The sequence below is a fragment of the Bubalus bubalis genome, chromosome 2 (genome assembly GCF_019923935.1).
Source record: "Bubalus bubalis isolate 160015118507 breed Murrah chromosome 2, NDDB_SH_1, whole genome shotgun sequence".
Classification (NCBI taxonomy): Eukaryota; Metazoa; Chordata; class Mammalia; order Artiodactyla; family Bovidae; genus Bubalus; species Bubalus bubalis.
Genome location: NC_059158.1, coordinates 123,832,770 through 123,854,162, shown reverse-complemented (window position 1 = coordinate 123,854,162; position 21,393 = coordinate 123,832,770). Strand labels below are relative to the sequence as shown.

The 21,393-nt window shown below is 36.5% G+C and overlaps 1 protein-coding gene across 6 annotated transcripts in view; it reads right to left on the bottom strand.

The window, feature by feature from the left end:
• The window catches only part of PTPN4 (protein tyrosine phosphatase non-receptor type 4), a 197,265-nt gene that overhangs the window by 104,423 nt on the left and 71,449 nt on the right, over positions 1-21,393 (bottom strand). For 2 of the 6 annotated variants that reach the window (XM_044936424.1, XM_045164291.1), the window contains exons 3-5: positions 11,878-11,985; positions 1,958-2,021; positions 1,781-1,880 (exon numbers count right to left, since the gene is read on the bottom strand). In XM_044936424.1, coding sequence (XP_044792359.1) covers positions 1,781-1,880; positions 1,958-2,021; positions 11,878-11,985 — 272 coding nt within the window. The remainder of the gene's footprint in view (positions 1-1,780; positions 1,881-1,957; positions 2,022-11,877; positions 11,986-21,393) is intronic. The other 4 variants (XM_045164290.1, XM_045164295.1, XM_045164288.1 and 1 more) reach the window with 3 other exon arrangements.

The window sequence follows — 21,393 nt, the reverse complement described above, 5'->3', positions numbered from 1 at the left end:
CATATTTTAGACTGATAGACTTTAGCACAATTCCACTACTACTACCAAACGTGATTTTACTTTATTCTACTTCATGAAGATAGTTTGACTTTAATTATCAGTGAAACATTTATTCCCTGGTTATGTTTTAACACAGGCTATAAAAGAACCAACACATCAAGCTTATTAAGAAATTTATAGACAGTGTTTTGAGTGAAGTAAATTATGAATATAGCTAAAATTGACATTTTAATTGTTTATGCTAACAAAGTTTTCATAAACATTAAACACATTAGAAATCCAATTAAAAATTATTGGTCTTTTATTTTTCATATACATTTAAAAACTAGTTACATAAATACATATTATGGAATACTTGGTTACTTGATTTCAAGTTCCATGTACCAGTAAAAAATGCATTTTAAAATGCTTTATAATTCCCAATTTTCAGTAATTCAGAGCAGTTTCCTTGAAGTTCATCCAAAATTTGGGAAAGTTTTATTATACTGAGAACTATTTATTGAGACAAAAGATCCTATATTTTAATTAGTTAACAACAACAAAATCTGACTGATTAAGAGTTACAATATTAAACTAAGGCTTTCATATGATACAACTTTGCATTTCAAGATAAATTATGTTGGACATTATTAGTGTCAAAGGTTAGGACTACCTAATCCTGGGTCTATATTCCTGAGTTGTTATAAAAATGGTAACACCCTGCCCCACAACAAACACATAACAAAGGACTCTCCACAGTGCTTTGCTTCTCCACTTTACCAAAATATTCTAAAGGATAATGAAAACATTAGCATCCAACAGTCTACCTACAGATAGCTTTAGGGGTGTATGTGTGTGCTAAATCGCTTCAGTGTTTTCAGACTAATTGCAACATCATGGACTGTAGCCCAGCAGACTCCTCTGTCCATGGGATTCAGATATTTAATTTGTCACCTATCTTTTAGAGTAATTCTGAATATAGTCAATGACCTATATTCTTATATTATGTGGAAGGTATAATATACTAATTTTTAATTCTGTCTTTAAAAACAAAAACTACTAATTCTGTCTTTCAAGCAATACGTAAGGTTATCATTTAAGTTATTTTAATAATGACAGTTACCACACTGCGATTATTCCCCATGATTTCTACCTTAAACAGTTCACCTAACATTTATGTGATGTCAAAATGTTTATCTGGGTCATTCTTGTGTACATTATGTCAAGTAGAAGGGACAACAGGATTAATTGTAAATGAAGATCAAACTTAAAATGGCCAGTGATGCGGGGATTTTCAGCCTGAATGTGCTGGTGAACTCTCTGCCAGAATGCTCTACAAAGACACCTGCTGACCATCACTCCTACACACAATGGTTATACATTTAATAAAGTCTACACTCTCTTCAATGGAAGTAAAATACAGAATATGCTTTCACAAGGGGGAAAAAAAAAACTAGGTAACTGTCACTACGCAGAATCCCTGGAATACAACTGCAGCATCATCTAATTACTACAATTAGTGACAGCAGTGCTTCTGAACCATTTTTCACAAAGTTAGTATTTACATGGTTCAGGAAGCTGCTTACGGCTGGATGAGCTGGCCCTAGGGTTACAACTTCCTAAATCTCTCCCAGCCATCTAAAAGTGGAGGAAGAAATTTATCTTAAAACATCCACAACCTATTCTGTGTGCTGGCAGGGAAGCTCAGAACTATGTCATAGTCATCTATTTTTGCCTAATTTCAAAATTTTGTAAGAGTTTTTACAATATTTTCAAGTAAAAATATGCTCCATAAACCCACCTTGTATATTCTTCTTGTAACTTGTTGGGGTCACTTACAAAAAATTTGACTCTAAAGTTCAAACTGTAAGGAGATCCTCCTAGAATTAATAAAAGCAGTTCTAATTAATCAGATTATATTAATCCTTTATCTTTATAAAGTATATTTGTATAACATCAAGTAAATATGTTTGCTCACTCTTTAGCTGCTTCCTTATTGGTTTGTTTGGATCCAGCCACCTCTGAAAAATAAATAAATAAGACTGATTTGTTTTTTCCTTGAGGAACTAATACATCAATTCTTGCAAATCTATTCCATTTGAAGATTAATGCTAAAAATTGCATTTTTTGAAAAGGCCTACTAGGTGAGGGGGGAAAAAAATCACTAAATTACAAACTCATATCAAATGTAACAAAATTCTACAAGAAAGTACTGAATATATTTGTGATTTAAGATTTTGATTTAAATTTCTCATTAAGTTATACAGTGTGTAATAACCTCTATTCCAAAAGTAAAAATGCTTCATCACTACAATATGAATTGATTCTGTTAAGTATTAACAGCCTATCAATTTTAAAAAATTCTCTTTATCTCTCATAAAAATATGCTTGGCTTTATGCTCTCATTCAGACAAAATTTACACATCATGAAAATCTACTCTTATGAAAAAAATTTAACTTCTTCTCTATTCCTCAAAAAAGAAAACAAAATACTCCCCCTAAAAACATCCCACACTAATTTTTTTAAGAGACAATGTTTAGAGAAAGACTGCTTTTTTGTATATGAAAATTTCAAATAGTCTAAACACTTCTGAATGCCACTTAAGCTCTATTTCAGGAAAACTATAAATTCAGAAAACATTTCAACAGCCAATGTTTCAGTTAAAAAAATTAAACAACCCCAAACGAGGTCATAGATATGGCAGTATTTTCAAAGCACTAGAAAAATATAAGCTTATATATTGTTACTTATAAACTATCCTGCTACCACCCACAGTTGACCCAATAAAGTGCACACAACAAGTGGCTGAGAGTAATCCACGAGTCTTTTCTTTCCACTGTCCAAAACATCCAACACATCAAATCCAACTAATTCTACCTCCAAATCATTCCTAGAATTTAACAATTCTTCTCCACCTACTCTGCTACCATCCTTTAGCCTCTTAATAATCGTAGTCTGTCTCTTCTCTTCCTCTCATCCTTCATCCTCCAGAAGCTAGTCCTATTTTTTTTTCTTTTTGGGTCTTAGTTGTGGCCCTTGGGATCTCTGACCTTCGTTGTGGCATGCAAACTCTTAGTTGCAGCACATGGGATCTAGTTTACCAAGGATTGAACCCAGGCCTCCTGCTTTGGGAGCTTAGCCATTAGATCACCAGAGAAGTCCCTAGCATAGTCTTTTAAAAGTGTCACTCCTTTGTTTGGTATCTCTTGATAATTTCTTAATGTAAGATCCAAAGGCCTTACTATGGCTTACATGGTCTCTCCTTACCTCTTCTTTTTTTATTTCTTTAATGTTTTATTTGCCTCAGTTAATTTAAAAAATGTATATTTCAAAGAGGCAATTCTAGATTCCTGCTAAATTTTAGAAGCCTTACAATACCAATCAAAATAGGTGTCCAGTTCAGATTTGACAATTCCAGATCTGTGGCTGTCAAATTTTTTTTTACATATCCACATATCTACTCTCTTTTAGATACTCTTCCCAAATAAGCCAATACAGAGTATTGAGTAGAGTTCCCCTGCTATACAGGAGGTCCTTATTGGTTAATTATTTTATATACTGTAGTGTGTATATGTCAGTCCCAATCTCCCAATTTATCCCCCTTCCTTCCCTGCCCTGTAACTCTTGTTTGTTTTCTACATCTGTGATTCTATTTCTGTTTTGTAGATGAGTTCCTTTGTATCCTTTTTTAAGATTTCACATTTAAATGATATATTTGTCTCCTTAACTTCTTCCACTGAAGTTTTCCTAGCTTCAGTCATAATGGCCTCCTTTTTTTTCTCCAAGATGCCTCAATTCCAAGCATCCTGATGCAAAGAATGTCCTTTCCCAGCTTTTACCATGGTTGACGTCTTTCGTTATCTGTCTCAACTTAAATTTCACTTCATTAGAAAGGCCTTCATTGACCGCCCTATCAAAAATATGTCACAAAGCTCCTATCTACTTAGTTATTTTCCTTCTGGTAAGGAACATTAAATTCCTTTGTAACATTTTAATTGCAATGTGTTTGTTTTACTTTTTATTGCCTATCTCCTTTTGTAGATTATGAACTCCTTAAGGTAAGGAATAATATCTGATTTATTCAAAGCTGAAAGGGGGAGTACCCAGCACAAAATATACCATATAACATTTACTAAAACTATCTGGTGAAGGGCTAACTAACCCTGTTGAATGACTCAGCAGTTCCTATTTCTGTGCCAATAATCAGATGGTTTTACCCCTATTTAACACATCTGTTCCCCCTAGGTATTCACCCATTTATCCACAGTCTCACCTATGTATTTATTAATATAGTGATTTTTTTCCTGCATATTTTCTAGAAAAAAAGCATAAATTATATTTATTTTACTGTCTGTCTAAAATCAAAATTTGGGACCATTTAATTCTCCATAGCCTGCCTTCCTCACTTAGTTCCCCTTCAAAACATTCTGATATCATAGATCCATACGTTTAAATATACAAGATATGTGAGGCTGGCATAGCTTAGAGAAGTACACTAACAAGCACTGGGAAATGTCACAGATTCCCTCAGTGATGGCAATTAAACAGGAGGTATACTCTTGACTTAAACCATGAAGATGGAGCAAGATGAACTTCAGGGTGATGGGGTCAACTTCACTCACTCCACCCCAAAAATTCAGTTCAGATTCTAACTAGCAATTGTTAGTAAAACCTTCATAGCATTCTTCCTCATCCTGAACATGATATTTCTTCATTTACTCATGTCGTCTATTATCTCTTCCTGTTAAATTTTACGGTTTTCTTCCTGTAAGTTTTGATACCTCTAATATCAAAAGTTTATTCACAGATATTTAATGGATTTGGGTTTTCAAAAGAAAATCTATTTAATTTGCTATTTTGTTGGATTATGTTCCCTAATCAGTACATAGAAAGTGATCGACACTTGTTTGTTCAGTTTTAAATCCGACTAGTTGTAAAAAGTTTTCCAAATGATTCATTTGGACTCTCAAGGCAGATTAATCATATCGCTAAGAAGATATGAGTTCTCTGCACCTTCATGCCAAACATACAAATATATTTATTCCACAAAGAACAGTACACACTGCCTGAGGGGTTAAGAGCCTAGATGTTTCAAACAGTTTCTCAGTGAACTGTTTGACAAACTGTACTGCGTCACCCTGAAAACTCTCCCACCTCCCCCATATTTCTCTTCTACATTCTCTTTTTGATTCCCTCTATTTGATTCTTCCACTAATCCTTGTAAGCACAGAATCTAAGAAGTCCTTAAAATTTCTTGTCTGCTCATGGCACTCATTTTTATTCTGTGTGTATGTACAATATTTGACATCAGAAAGCAACCAAAATCAAGCAGAAGAAACAGCACCCAAGTTTAATCTTGAAAAACAGAAAAACTGCAATGGGTGAGATTTATACATTTGCAGTTTTTTCCCTGAGGGCAACCTCAAATCCAGCACAAGGCAGGGGACAGTCTCACTAACTTGAGGTGTCAATGGACAGAGTTCAGGCAGAGGAAATCCTTGAGGAGGAAATCCTGACAGACAGGAAACAGTAGAAGGGTTTAACTCAAGTCTAGATATAAAAGCCATCACAACTCTGGTTAACGGTTCAGCTTTTGCATGCACAGAAGATTCCAAAACCCTAGGAAAAAGAAGCAGTTGGAAATATAAGGAAATGATATTCATTTCCGATAACTGAGATAACCATTCACCCAAAGGGAAGCAGAATATGGATGTGGGTCCAGCCAGACGGCACTCATTCTCCATCCACAGTCCAAGTCACGCAGGGCCTCACTACCGACCTCTTTCTACGACGCTGAGAAGTTCCCTGTATCCTTTCGCAATCAGCCCCTCAACCCCCCAGGCAATCACTGATCTGCTTTCAGTCACTATGGACAAGTTTTGCTTGCTCTACAATTTACTATGAATAGAATAATCGAGTATATACCATATAATATTCCACTATGTAAAAACATAACAATTATTTTTCATCCATTCACTTACTGATAGATGCTGAAGTTAATTCAGGAATGAGCTATTATGAATAAAGCTACTATGATCATTTGTATACAAAGTTTCACAGAATGTGTTTTCCTTTTCTCCTGGATAAATATCCCAAAGGTAGGATTGCTTGGAGATATGTATTAAACCTATGTTCAAGTTTATAAGAAAGCGCCAAACTATACTTTCCAAAGTGGTTGTATCCTTTTAAAGTCCTACCAGCAATTCTTAACAGTGGCTCCACATCCTAGCCAAAACCTGGTACTGTGAGACTCTCATCTTTTAACTATTCCAATGGATGTGCAGTGACATATCATGGTGCTTTTACTTTACAGTTACCTGATGCACCTGTGCTTAGTATATGTCCTTTATCACAGCAGTAATGTTCCTTTTCCAAGTTTGCTGATAGTTTTCATTATGAATGGATGTTGGATTTTATCATATGTAAATTATGCCTTTGGGCTTCCCTTGTAGCTCACGTGATAAAGAATCTGCCTGCAATGCAGGAGACCTGGGTTCAATCCCTGGGTTGGGAATATCCCCTGGAGAAGGAAATGGCAACCCACTCCAGTACTCTTGCCTGGAGAATCCCTTGGCCAGAGGAGCCTGGCAGGCTGCACAGTCCATGGAGTTGCAACAGTCGGACACAACTTAGCACTAAACTACCCGATTATGCCTTAATTATACTGTTTTTTAAAAAAACAAACCCAGCAGCTAAAAGCATCCTTAATGGTGAGACACTGAGTACTTTCCTCTGACAGACAGCAGGCGAGGCAGTTTGTTCCCTTCACCTCTATTCATCAGTATCCTCATAGTCTCAGCTTTCATGTAACAAAGAATGAAAAAATAATGGGCAAAAAAATAAATAAATAAAGACTGGGAAGGAAGAAGTAAAACTGTTGCTATTCACATATGACATGATTTACACAGAAAATTCTAAGGAATCAATGAAGAAAAAGATACCAGAAGTAATAGTGAATTTAGGAAGGCCTTAAGATACCAGGTTGATACACAATCAAGTGTGTATCCTGGTTTCTTTCTTGAATACAGAGTTGGTTAAAAATTTTTAAATAAATGTAATTGACCATATGTTTACATGACAATCTCTGTAGAAAATTCTAGGGAATTTACAAACAGTGACTAGAATCAGTAAGTGAGTTTAGGAAGGTTGCACAATAAAAAATAAACCATTTCAATAAATAGTTGGTAACTGAAAAAGAAAAATCAACAATATCATTTGGATGGTTCTTCTATCTACTTGCTGAAGACAGAATTTGAGATATCAAACTCTCTTAATTTACTCTTTCCCTCATGAACCCTTCTGACTTTATCTCCTAAATATCTTGAGCACTTACCCATCCATCACAACAGCCAGTCTAGTAACTTCATTAGTGCAACAATCTCCCAACAGTCTCTAGTTGTCAGCTTTACTTGCCATTGGCTATACTGCAACCAGAGTGATATGTCTAAAATACAAGTTTTATGATACTTGTGTAAATAAATCCTTAAGCCAGTACAACCATACCTCACATCAAAAGCACTTGATGATCTATTGTACTACTCATATCTCATCTTTGACCCATCTTCTCTTCTGGCTCTATAGTCCAGCCATAGGTGTTAAGATGTTTTTCAGTTCCTCAAATGCAACAATCCTCTCTCTTCACTGTGGAACTCTGTATATGTTACTGATTCTCTGTGAAATACTTCTCTGACCCCAGATCCCTCTGCCATTCCCTCCGCAAATGAAACCAGGAGAGAACAAAAAAAAAGATCTACCATTTGGCAGACTACTGAAGAGGCTTATACAAAAGGTAGTAAGAGTTGAACTGAGGTACACAGTAGAAACAGATGGAACGTGAGAGAAATACTATAAGAACATGACAGAAAATAAAAGCATTTCACCAATCATGTCGTACTAAAATGTGGTGTGTCAAAATAAATCATCCTCAATGTAACTGCTATATTTCCTCAAACTGGATAAAATAATTCAAGAATACTGAGTTATGGTAAAATTAACTCAAACAGTAGACTAAATTATTTTCTGTGAATCATTTCTTACTTAAGTAACAGCCCACTGGGTTAGAGCAGTGGTTTTCAAAATGTGGTCCCTTGAACTAGCAGCACTAGCATTATAGCGGAATTTGTTTGAAGTGTGAATTACTGAGCTCCACCCCAGACTTTTTGAATCAGAAATTCTAAGCATAGGGTCCAGAAATCCTGAACTGTGAAAAGCTTTCAGGTGTTTCTGATATAGGTTCAAATTTCAAAGTCACAAGGTTAGGGGATATGGAAATAGTAATAAACCAGTAAAATATCATAACCATAACAAAACTATCATCAGAAGGATGAAACTAAAGAAAGAATAAGTTAAGAATAATCAATTTAGTCCACTCTTTGTCTCACTGAAAGGCACTATAATTCACTCTGGGGGGGAAAAAAAAAGTAAATATATTACCCTTGATGCACACAAGTAATATAAGGCTCAAGGCTCTATTGAAATCATGCTGATAAAGGCCACCAAGGTACATCATCATTAAGTGTGTATGAAATTAAAGAAATCATGGATAATGAATTATAGCCATTTACTCATTATTTTGCCCTCTCATTCAATACATATTTACTGAACAAAATTATTATATAAGACATTATGCTGACAGCTAAAGCTCTGATAAATAGGTTTTAAATCAAAGCAGAAGAAAAATTTCAAAATTCAAAGCCTTTAAGTAATTTTGTTTGCTGCACTGGAACTCGTTGCCAGGGAAGATTCTAAAGCAAAGGATAGTCAATTATGATTCTGTATTTCCACATATGACTCTAATCAAATGCTAAGTGCTTTTTTAGTTTATCAGTTAAACTGATATCAGTAGCTATGTGCCTAGACAATATTAATTCTGATCCCCTAAAATGAGTATATAGTGTGTATATATGTGTCTGTATATATATATACACACACACACACACGCAACATACATTTATACACGTACATGTATAAATAACATATATAAGCTTTAAGATAAAAAAACTGTTAACTAATAAGAATTGACAACAATTCATTTTTTAGGAATATTACCAAATTCCTTTTGATCACTGCTGGTAATTTTATGGCATGATCACCCCCTCTCCTCAGTATGCTCATTTTTATAAGTCCTGTGTATCTATATCATTGTCTCTTGGGAAGCAATACTTTTCAGTAGAGAAACAAAGGCTTTGGAGTCAGATAAATATGACTTCAAATCCTTTCTCAGCTACTTAATTATCTATGTAACTAAACAAGTTCTGTAAGCCTCAGTTTTTCATCTTCAGGAAAATTTTAATAACAATTTCATAAGATTATTGTGAGAATTTGGTTTACTAACAAGTCTACAATAGATGTTTCATAAATGTTACGCCCTTACTCCTTCTCTTTTTAAAAATGGCATTTTTCTCCTTCAATCCGTTAATTATCATTAAAGGCTTGATACACTTCATACTGACAATCAGAAATGGGACAATAATGAGATTTGTGCTCTAAAGGCTCCTCCTCAGACATGTTTTCCCATTACACGGATTCCTCTGAATATTTAAATACTGAAGTTGCAGTGCTGTGAAAAGACTTGCAGGGGGAGTTAGGAGATTCAAGTCTAATTTCATTAATACCAGCATGTACCTCGGGCTTTAGGGTTTCCCTGATGGCTCAGACAATAAAGAATCTGCCTGAAATCTAAGAGACCCAAGTTCAATCCCTGCGTGGGGAAGATCCGCTGGAAAAGGAAATGGCAACCCACTCCAGTAATCTGACTGGAAAATCCCATGCAGAGAGGATCCTGGTGGGCTACAGTCCGTGGGCTCGCAAAAAGTCAGACACAACTGAGCGACTAACGTTCTTTTTCAGCTTGGGCTTTATCTCTTTTATGTCCTTGGATTGCGGTATTTCTCATGAAAATTAAAGGTGGTAGACAAAATAATTTGTTCTCTTCTTTGAAACTGTATGATTCTAAGCTGGTGGGGTGCGGGGTCCACAGGGAGTGGTAGAATTCTTTTGGATCATCAGCAACTGGCCCCTGGGAATGTATCTTATTTCAGAAGGAATGCTCAAGATAGAAAAGTAAAACAAATTAAGAAAAAGTATGTGTGTTAATGCTCAGTCGTGTCTGACTCTTTGCAACCCCATGGACTGTAGCCCACCAGGCTCCTCTGTCCATGGAATTCTCCAGGCAAGAATACTGGAGTGGGTTATTCCCTTCTCCAGGGATCTTCCCAATCCAGGGATCGAAACCAGTCTCCTGTATTGCAGGCAGATTCTTTACAACTAAGCCACCAGAAAGTAGGAGACAGCAAAAAGACCAACCTAGCTCAAAATATCTCTGCTTCCTCACATTCATCCTGCTGAAATTGTTTTACAGTAGAAATGTCTTCTTGTGTATAAATTTATGTGACAGAATTTTAACTTCCTGTAATACATGTGGTCTCACATACAAGTCCTTCTGGAACACTTTCTTAGTGACCATGGTGGTTAAGTATTGATAGTTTATCTCTTTCTCCTCTGTTTACTAATCACTTCTTCAATCTATCTGAAGACAGGCTTATATTTAGAAAGTCTGACCTATAAGTGTCAGTAAGATCAAGTAAGAATTATCTATTTTTTTAAATCTCAATATTGCACATTGTAGTAGGTACCTTTCAGGTGTTTGCCTGGTTAACAATTTATCTTTCTGTGAAAGGTGGCATTACTGTCATTTCTCCTCACTTCTATTATCAGGTGCATTTATTTATTAAGAAATAACATTGTTTCTTCCAGGCCCTTGGAGCACCCCAAGTCATCTGTTGAAGTCAAGAAAGTATGAGAAAAGTTTGTTTTTCTCATACTTTTCTCATTTCAGTTAAGTACAAAACGATTTATTTCCACTGAGACTAACTGGATCTTGCTTTATTTCATCCACATTTTCTTCAAGTTTTTCACACAGAATCAGTACGCAAAGCCAAGAAAAAGTAATATTTAACATTTCATATTTACTTCCCACTAACCATTCATTCAGACACCCAGGACCTAACCATGAGAGCAAATGAGAACAAGAGATAGAAAGAAACTCTACTTTTCTCACAAGAGTTATTCATATTTTCCATAGTCCTTCTATTAATAAGGCCTCACAAACTGATTTCTAAAGTTCAGCCACCCCTGTATACAAAATATTTCCTTCTAGTCATTCTCCTTTACTAATGAAAAGAATATCATATTCTTTTGTGAAAAACCCCCACTGTATAACCATATAAATTTACAAAGAATTCACTATTTCTGTTATTCATCACATAGTATCTTCTATTTCTATCATTTGATCTTTCTAATAAAAACAATCATTACTGCACTTACTAAGGAATTAGTTAATAATCTAAGGAACTTAATGCCCAAGAATTGTAGACCTCTGAAATTTAACCTCTGTCATTTGGAAGCATCTCCTGTGAATCTTTGTACTTGGAAAATTTACAGTTAACATATTAAGAATTTTGGTGAGAAATAGCTTGCCATGAATGCCACAAAAAACTAATTTCCTCTTAATACAGCCTGATTTATGAAAGACTCAAGATACATTAATATTTTAAAAGTATTTACTTCAAAATTTTAATGTTAACATTATAACTTTTATGCCCAATATTTCTCTCAAAAAAGTATGAATTAGGTTTGCCATTCAGTTGTCTAAGACATATAGAGAAAGAAACAAGCATTTGATTAGTAGACTGACTTATGATCATGAAAGCCAAGGAAATAACCTAACAGATTAAAACATAAGAAACTGAAGTTCGAGGCTAAAGAATTACCTCTAATCATTCAAATTAAAATTTTTTTAAAAACTCACAAAATCAGTGAACAATGTAAATCAGAAAGGACCTAGTATAAAGACAGAAAAACTGCAATGACAATGAAAGACAACAGCTTAAACTTACTGGGTTATCTGTGGAATCGTCAGTCAACTGCAAACCAAAATAGTCACGCTCAGTCAAATCAAGATGCTTGAAGACTATATCCAACAGAACTTGCCCCTGATCATGTTTCTGGAAGAAAAACAAAAAGGAAATCAAACTCACAGGCTATATACTTACAGATTGTTAAAACTCTTGGACTCTTCTCTCATAATAAGTTTGCAACTGTTTTCATGCCAATGACTTGGTTAAGCATAAGGACTCCACATATCATACAGTAATTTAAAAAGTCTGACTCGGGGCAAATTGGTTCAAAGAGTATATAATTAAAATGAAGATAGAAGATATTAGGAGAACTTTGCAAATGTCTTCTGCTTTCAGGTTATTCAGTTCAGTTGCTCAGTTGTGTCCGACTCTTTGCAACCCCATGGACTGCAGCATGCCAGGCTTCCCTGTCCATCACCAACTACTGTAGCATACTCCAACTCATGTCCATTGCGTCAGTGATGCCATCCAACGATCTCATCCTCTGTCGTCCCCTTCTCCTCCTGCCTTCAATCTTTCCCAGGATCAAGTTCTTTTCAAATGAGTCAGCTATTCACATCAGCTGGCCAAAGTATTAGAGGTTCAGCTTCAACATCACTCCTTCCAATAAACACCCAGGACTGATTTCCTTTAAGATTGACTGGTTGGATCTCCTTGCAGTTCAAGGGACTCTCAAGAGTCTTCTCCAACACCACAGTTCAAAAGCACAATTCTTCAGTGCTCAGCTGTCTTTATAGGCCAGCTCTCATATCCATACATGACTACTGGAAAAACTACAACTTTGACTAGACGGACCTTTGTTGGCAAAGTAATGCCTCTGCTTTTTAATATGCTATCTAGGTTGGTCACAGCTTTTCTTTCAAGGACCAAGCGTCTTTTAATTTCATGTCTGCAGTCACCATCTGCAGTGATTTCGGAGCCGAAGAAAATAAAGTCTCTCACGGTTTCCATCATTTCCCCATCTATTTGCCATGAAATGATGGGATTGGATGCCATGATCTTAGTTTTCTGAATGTTGAGTTTTAAGCCAACTTTTTCACTCTCCTCTTTCACCTTCATCAAGAGGCTCTTTAGTTCTTCACTTCCTGCCATAAGGGTGGTATCATCTGCATATCTGAGGTTGTGCTTCATCCAGCTTGTGCTTCATCCAGCCCGGCATTTTGCATGATGTACTCTGCATGGAAGTTAAATAAGCGGGGTGACAATATGCAGCCTTGACGTACTCCTTTCCTGATATGGAACCAATCTGTTGTTCCATGTCCAGTTCTAACTGCTGCTTCTTGACCTGTTGCTACATTAACTCCTGTATTTAATCCATGTCTTATTGTCCTAGTCTTACCTTTAAATTATGACAGGAAAGTAACATACTTGACTAAATACAATTTAAAATTTGCATGTGTAGAATAATGTCACAAAAAGGGAAATAAAAACAGAGAAACTGATTTGTAGCAAACTGATACTATTCTAATTATACAAGTAGACAGGAAACTTTAGAAAAATATCTCATTTTAACCTACACCAATTTTATCATGTAGGCATTACTACTGTTGTAGTAATGTAATAGTTAATTGCAACTTTCCAAAGTCCCATAGCTACTAAGCTGTGGAACAAACAGAATAACTCTCTAAAGAAAAGTGTAACTAATCAATAAAACATGGAGAAACTACTAACACGTTCAGCAATAAAAGAATCAAAGTGGAAAACCATAATGACACATTATGAGCAAAGCGAAAAGTGAAAGTCACTCAGTCATGTCTGACTCTTTGTGACCCATGGACTATATAGTCCATGGAATTCTCCAGGCCAGAATATTGGAGTGGGTAGCCCTTTCCATGCTCCAGGGGATTTTCCCAACCCAGGGATCAAGCCCAGGTTTCCCACAATCAACCAAAAAGTAAAATACAAGGAGCAAAGTAAAAGTCACTTGATGCTGTTAACCTTGTAGACAGGTATATCTGTCCGGAAAGCACTTTGGAAACATTAGCAAAAGCAACAGCCAACGAGAAGGGTCATCAAGCACCAAGTTTCTCTCCATCTCTCTAATCTGCGTTCCTGATGTTGCATTTATAGGCTGTAAGTAAGATGGTCAGAGCAATTTCAAAATTAAAACTCACAGGTAACAATGTTCAAAAGGAAAATCTTCCTTGTAAAGAGCTTCCCTTCCTGTTTCAGGGCCTCATATAGTTTCATCAATGGTAGGAAGCATGTGCTTCAAACAGTGCTTCACAATGAAGGACCCAACTGAATAACCTGTGAACATTTTCCACATTAATGCAACTCAGCTCCTTGACCCCTCTACCATTCTCAAAAAACTGGCCCAGGATGGCGAGGGGAGCAGAGAGTTCAGTTCAGTCGTTCAGTCACGTTCAACGCTTTGCGACGCCAAGGACTACAGCATGCCAGTTCATCACAAACTCCTGGAGCTTGCTCAAACTCATGTCCATCAAGTCGGTAATGCCATCCAACCATCTCATCCTCTGTTGTCCCCTTCTCCTTCTGCCTTCAATCTTTCCCAAGATCAGGGGCTTTTCAAATAAGTCAGTTCTTCCCATCAGGTGCCCAAAGTATTGGAGCTTCAGCATTAGTCCTTCCAATGAATATTCAGGACTGATTTCCTTTAAGATGGACTGGTTGGATCTCATTGCAATCCAAGGGATACTCAAGAGTCTTCTCCAACATCACAGTTCAAAAGCATCAATTCTTCAGCGCTCAGCTTTCTTTATGGTCCAACTCTCACATCCATACATGACTTCCAGAAAAGCCATACCTTTGACTAGACGAACCTTTGTCACCAGAATAATGTCTCTGTTTTTTAATATGATGTCTAAGTTGGTCATAGTTTTTCTTCCAAGGAGCAAGAGTCTTTTAATTTCATGTCTGCAGTCACCACCTGCAGTGATTTTAGAGCCCAAGAAAATAAAGTCTCTCACAGTTTCCATTGTTTCCCCATCTATTTGTCATGAAATGATGGGACCAGATGCCATGATCTTTGTTTTTTGAATGTTGAGTTTTAAGCCAGCATTTTCACTCTCCTCTTTCACTTGAATCAAGAGGCTCTTTAGTTCCTCTTTGCTGTCTGCCATAAGGGTGGTATCATCTGCATATCTGAGGTTATTGATATTTCTCCCTGCAATCTTGATTCCAGTTTGTGCTTCATCCAGTCCAGCATTTCACAAGATGTACTCTGCATGTAAGTTAAATAAGCAGGATGACAATATACAGCCTTGACTTACTCCTTTCCCAATTTGGAAGCAGTTCATTGTTCCATGTCCAGTTCTAACTGTTACTTCTTGACCTGCATACAGATTTCTCAGAAGGCAGGTAACGTGGTCAGGTAGTCCCATCTCTTGAAGAATTTTCCAGTTTGTTGTGATCCACACACTCAAAGGTTTTAGTGTAGTCAATGAAGCAGATGTTTTTCTGGCATTCTCCTACTTTTTCAATGATCCAACGGATGTTGACAATCTGATCTCTGGTTCCTCTGCCTTTTCTAAATCCAGCTTGAAAATGCAGAAGTTCGTAGTTCACATACTATTAAAGCCTGGCTTGGAGAATTTTGAGCATTACTTTGCTAGCATGTGAGATGAGTGCACTTGTGCAGTAGTTTGAACATTCTTTGGCATTGCCTTTCTTTGGGATTGGAATGAAAACTGACCTTTTCCAGTCCTGTGGTCACTGCTAGGTTTTCCAAATTTGCTCGCAAATTGAGTGCAACACTTACACAAAATCATCTTTTAGGATTTGAAACAGCTCAACTGGAATTCCATCACCTCCACTAGCTTTGTTCGTAGTGATGCTTTCAAAGGCCCACTTGACTTCACATTCCAGGATGTCTGGCCCTAGGTGAGTGATCACACCATCGTGATTATCTGGGTCATGAAGATCTTTTTTGTACAGTTCTTCTGTGTATTCTTGCATCTCTTAATATCTTCTACTTCTGTTAGGTCCATACCGTTTCTGTCCTTTATTGTGCTCATCTTTGCATGAAATGTTTCCTTGGTATCTCTAATTTTCTTTAAGAGATCTCTAGTGTTTCCCATTCTATTTTCCTTTACTTCTCTGCATTGATCAATTAGGAAGGCTTTCTAATCTCTCCTTGCTCTTCTTCAAAACTCTGCATTTAGATAGATATATCTTTCCTATTCTCCTTTGCCTTTCAGTTCTCTTCTTTTCTCAGCTATTTTTAAGGCCTCCTCAGACAACCATTTGGCTTTTTTGCATTTCTTCTTCCTGGGGATGGTTTTGACCATGCCTCCTGTACAATGTCATGAACCTCTGTCCATAGTTCTTCAGTCTGTCTATCAGATCTAATACCTTGAATCTATTGGTCACTTCCACTGTAATAATCACAAGGGATTTGATTTAGGTCATACCTGAATGGCCTAGCAGTTTTCCCTACTTTCTTCAATTCTGAATTTTGCAATAAGGAGCTCATGATCTGAGCCACAATCAGTTCCTTGTCTTGTTTTTGCTGACTGTATAGTGCTTCTCCATCTTTGCTGCAAAGAATATAATCAATCTGATTTCAGTATTGACCATCTGGTGATATCCATGTGTAGAGTCAGCTCTTGTGTTATTAGAAGAGGGTGCTTGCTATGACCAATGCATTCTCTTGGCAAAACTCTATTAGCCTTTCCCCTGCTTCATTTTGTACTCCAAAGCCCAATTTGCCTGTTACTCCAGGTATCTTTTGACTTCCTACTTTTGCATCTAGCTCTCTATGATGAAGAAGACATTTTTTTTGGTGTTCTAGAAGGTCTTGTAGGTCTTCATAGAACCGTTCAACTTCCACTTCTTCAGCATTAGTGGTTGGGGTATAGACCTGGATTACTATGATACTGAATGGTTTGCCTTGGAAACAAGGAGAGATCATTCTGTCGTTTTGAGACTGCACCCAAGTACTGCATTTTGGACTCTCTCATTTATTATGAGGGCTGCTCCATTTCTTCTAAGGGATTATGGCCCACAGGAGTAGATATAACGGTCATCTGAATTAAATTCACCCATTCCAGTCCATTTTAGTTCACTGATTCCTAAAATGTCAATGTTCACTCTTTCAATCTCCTGTTTGACCACTTCTAATTTACCTTGATTCATGGACCTAACATTCCAGGTTCCTATACAATATTGTTCTTTACAGCATCAGACTTTACTTCCATCACCAACTACATCCACAACTGGGTATTGGTTTTGCTTTGGCTCAGCCTCTTCATTCTTTCTGGAACTATTTCTCTACTCTTCTCCAGTAGCATATTTCACACCTGGGGAGTTCATTTTTCAGTGTCATATCTTTTTGCCTTTTCATACTCTTCATGAGATTCTTAAATCAAGAATATCAAAGTGGTTTGCCATTCCCTTCTCCAGCGGACCATGTTTTGTCAGAACTCTTCACCATGACCCATCCGTCTCAGGTGACCCTACATGCCATGGCTCGTAGTTTCATTGAGTTAGACAAGGTTGTGATCCAAGTGAACAGTTTGGTTAGTTTTCTGTCATTGTGGTTAGTCTTTTTTTTTTTTCCCAAGCTTTTTTTTTTTTTTTTTTCATTTCATACATGATATTTTACATGTTTCAATGCCATTCTCCCAAATCTTCCCACCCTCTCCCTCTCCCACAGACTCCATAAGACTGTTCTATACATCAGTGTCTCTTTTGCTGTCTCGTACACAGGGTTATTGTTACCATCTTTCTAAATTCCATATACATGTGTTAGTATACTGTATTGGTGTTTTTCTTTCTGGCTTACTTCACTTTGTATAATAGGCTCCACTTTCATCCACCTCATTAGAACTGATTCAAATGTATTCTTTGTAATGGCTGAGTAATACTCCATTGTGTATATGTACCACAGCTTTCTTATCCATTCATCTGCTGATGGACATCTAGGTTGCTTCCATGTCCTGGCTATTATAAACAGTGCTGCGATGAACATTGGGGTACACGTGTCTCTTTCCCTTCTGGTTTCCTCAGTGTGTATGCCCAGCAGTGGGATTGTTGGATCATAGGGCAGTTCTATTCCCAGTTTTTTAAGGAATCTCCACACTGTTCTCCATAGTGGCTGTACTAGTTTGCATTCCCACCAACAGTGGAAGAGGGTTCCCTTTTCTCCACACCCTCTCCAGCATTTATTACTTGTAGACTTTTGGATCGCAGCCATTCTGACTGGTGTGAAATGGTACCTCATAGTGGTTTTGATTTGCATTTCTCTGATAATGAGTGATGTTGAGCATCTTTTCATGTGTTTGTTAGCCATCTGTATGTCTTCTTTGGAGAAATGTCTATTTAGTTCTTTGGCCCATTTTTTGATTGGGTCATTTATTTTTCTGGAGTTGAGCTGTAGGAGTTGCTTGTATATTTTTGAGATTAGTTGTTTGTCAGTCGCTTCATTTGCTATTATTTTCTCCCATTCTGAAGGCTGTCTTTTCACCTTGCTAATAGTTTCCTTTGATGTGCAGAAGCTTTTAAGGTTAATTAGGTCCCATTTGTTTATTTTTGCTTTTATTTCCAATATTCTGGGAGGTGGGTCATAGAGGATCCTGCTGTGATGTATGTCAGAGAGTGTTTTGCCTATGTTCTCCTCTAGGAGTTTTATAGTTTCTGGTCTTACATTTAGATCTTTAATCCATTTTAAGTTTATTTTTGTGTATGGTGTTAGAAAGTGTTCTAGTTTCATTCTTTTACAAGTGGTTGACCAGTTTTCCCAGCACCACTTGTTAAAGAGATTGTCTTTAATCCATTGTCTAGTCTTGCCTCCTTTGTCAAAGATAAGGTATCCATATGTGCACGGATTTATCTCTGGGCTTTCTATTTTGTTCCACTGATCTATATTTCTGTCTTTGTGCCAGTACCATACTGTCTTGATGACTGTGGCTTTGTAGTAGAGCCTGAAGTCAGGTAGGTTGATTCCTCCAGTTCCATTCTTCTTTCTCAAGATCGCTTTGGCTATTCGAGGTTTTTTGTATTTCCATACAAATTGTGAAATTATTTGTTCTAGCTCTGTGAAGAATACTGTTGGTAGCTTGATAGGGATTGCATTGAATCTATAAATTGTTTTGGGTAGTATACTCATTTTCACTATATTGATTCTTCCAATCCATGAACATGGTATATTTCTCCATCTATTAGTGTTCTCTTTGATTTCTTTCACCAGTGTTTTATAGTTTTCTATATATAGGTCTTTAGTTTCTTTAGGTAGATATATTCCTAAGTATTTTATTCTTTCCGTTGCAATGGTGAATGGAATTGTTTCCTTAATTTCTCTGTTTTCTCATTATTACTGTATAGGAATGCAAGGGATTTCTGTGTGTTGATTTTATATCCTGCAACTTTACTATAGTCATTGATTAGTTCTAGTAATTTTCTGGTGGAGTCTTTAGGGTTTTCTATGTAGAGGATCATGTCATCTGCAAACAGTGAAGAGTTTTACTTCTTCTTTTCCAATTTGGATTCCTTTTATTTCTTTTTCTTCTCTGACTGCTGTGGCCAAAACTTCCAAAACTATGTTGAATAGTAATGGTGAAAGTGGGCACCCTTGTCTTGTTCCTGACTTTAGAGGAAATGCTTTCAATTTTTCACCATTGAGGATAATGTTTGCTGTGGGTTTGTCATATATAGCTTTTATCAAGCCAGGAGGGAATGGCAAGACATACTTAAAGTGATGAAAGAAAATAACCTACAGCCCAGATTATTGTACCCAGCAAGGATCTCATTCAAGTATGAAGGAGAAATCAAAAGCTTTTCAGACAAGCAAAAGCTGAGAGAATTCTGCACCACCAAACCAACTCTCCAACAAATACTTAAGGATATTCTCTAGACAAGAAACACAAAAACGGTGTATAAATTCGAACCCAAAACAATAAAGTAAATGGCAACAGGATCATACTTATCAGTTAATTACCTTAAACGTAAATGGGTTGAATGCCCCAACCAAAAGACAAAGACTTAGTGAATGGATACAAAAACAAGACCCCTACATATGTTGTCTACAAGAGACCCACCTCAAAACAGGGGACACATACAGACTGAAAGTGAAGGGCTGGAAAAAGATTTTCCATGCAAATAGGGACCAAAAGAAAGCAGGCGTAGCAATACTCATATCAGATAAAATAGACTTTAAAACAAAGGCTGTGAAAAGAGACAAAGAAGGTCACTACATAATGATCAAAGGATCAATCCAAGAAGAAGATATAACAATTATAAATATATATGCACCCAACACGGGAGCACTGCAGTATGTAAGACAAATGCTAACAAGTATGAAAGGAGAAATTAACAATAACACAATAATAGTGGGAGACTTTAATACCCCACTCACACCTATGGATAGATCAACTAAACAGAAAATTAACAAGGAAACACAAACTTTAAACGATACAATAGACCAGTTAGACTAATTGATATCTATAGGACATTTCATCCCAAAACAATGAATTTCACCTTTTTCTCAAGCGCACATGGAACCTTCTCCAGAATAGATCACATCCTGGGCCATAAAGCTAGCCTTGGTAAATTCAAAAAAATAGAAATCACTCCAAGCATCTTTTCTGACCACAATGCAGTAAGATTAGATCTCAATTACAGGAGAAAAACTATTAAAAAATATCCAACATATGGAGGCTGAACATCACGCTGCTGAATAACCAAAAAATCACAGAAGAAATCAAAAAAGAAATCAAAATTTGCATAGAAACGAATGAAAATGAAAACACAACAACCCAAAACCTGTGGGACACTATAAAAGCAGTCCTAAGGGGAAAGTTCATAGCAATACAGGCACACCTCAAGAAACAAGAAAAAAGTCAAATAAATAACCTAATTCTACACCTAAAGCAACTAGAAAAGGAAGAAATGAAGAACCCCAGGGTTAGTAGAAGGAAAGAAATCTTAAAACTTAGAGCAGAAATAAATGCAAAAGAAACAAAAGAGACCATAGCAAAAATCAACAAAACCAAGAGCTGGTTCTTTGAAAGGATAAATAAAATTGACAAACCATTAGCCAGACTCATCAAGAAACAAAGGGAGAAAAATCAAATCAATAAAATTAGAAATGAAAATGGAGAGATCACAACAGACAACACAGAAATACAAAGGATCATAAGAGACTACTATCAACAATTATATGGCAATAAAATGTGGTTAGTCTTTAAGACTAATTGAACATTACTGTTTTTAAAAAGCTAATAAGGTGAGTCTACTGCGCTTGTCTAGAAAAAAGAGTAGATGCATTTTTCCCGGCCACCTGAGTGAAATCAACAAACAACAACAACAAAACATAAAATTTTTTTTTAACTCTGAAAGAAAAGAAGTAGCAAGCAGCAGGGCCAGGGAACTCCTAGTGTTTTCTTTCTGTTTCTTTTTACTGAAATAACATTCACACAATGCAAAAGTAACCATTTATGAGTATGCACTTTTGGGAATTCCCTGATGGTTCTGTTATTTAAAATCTGCCTGATAAGGCAGGGGATACTGGAGGGACTGATGTTGAAGCTGAAACTC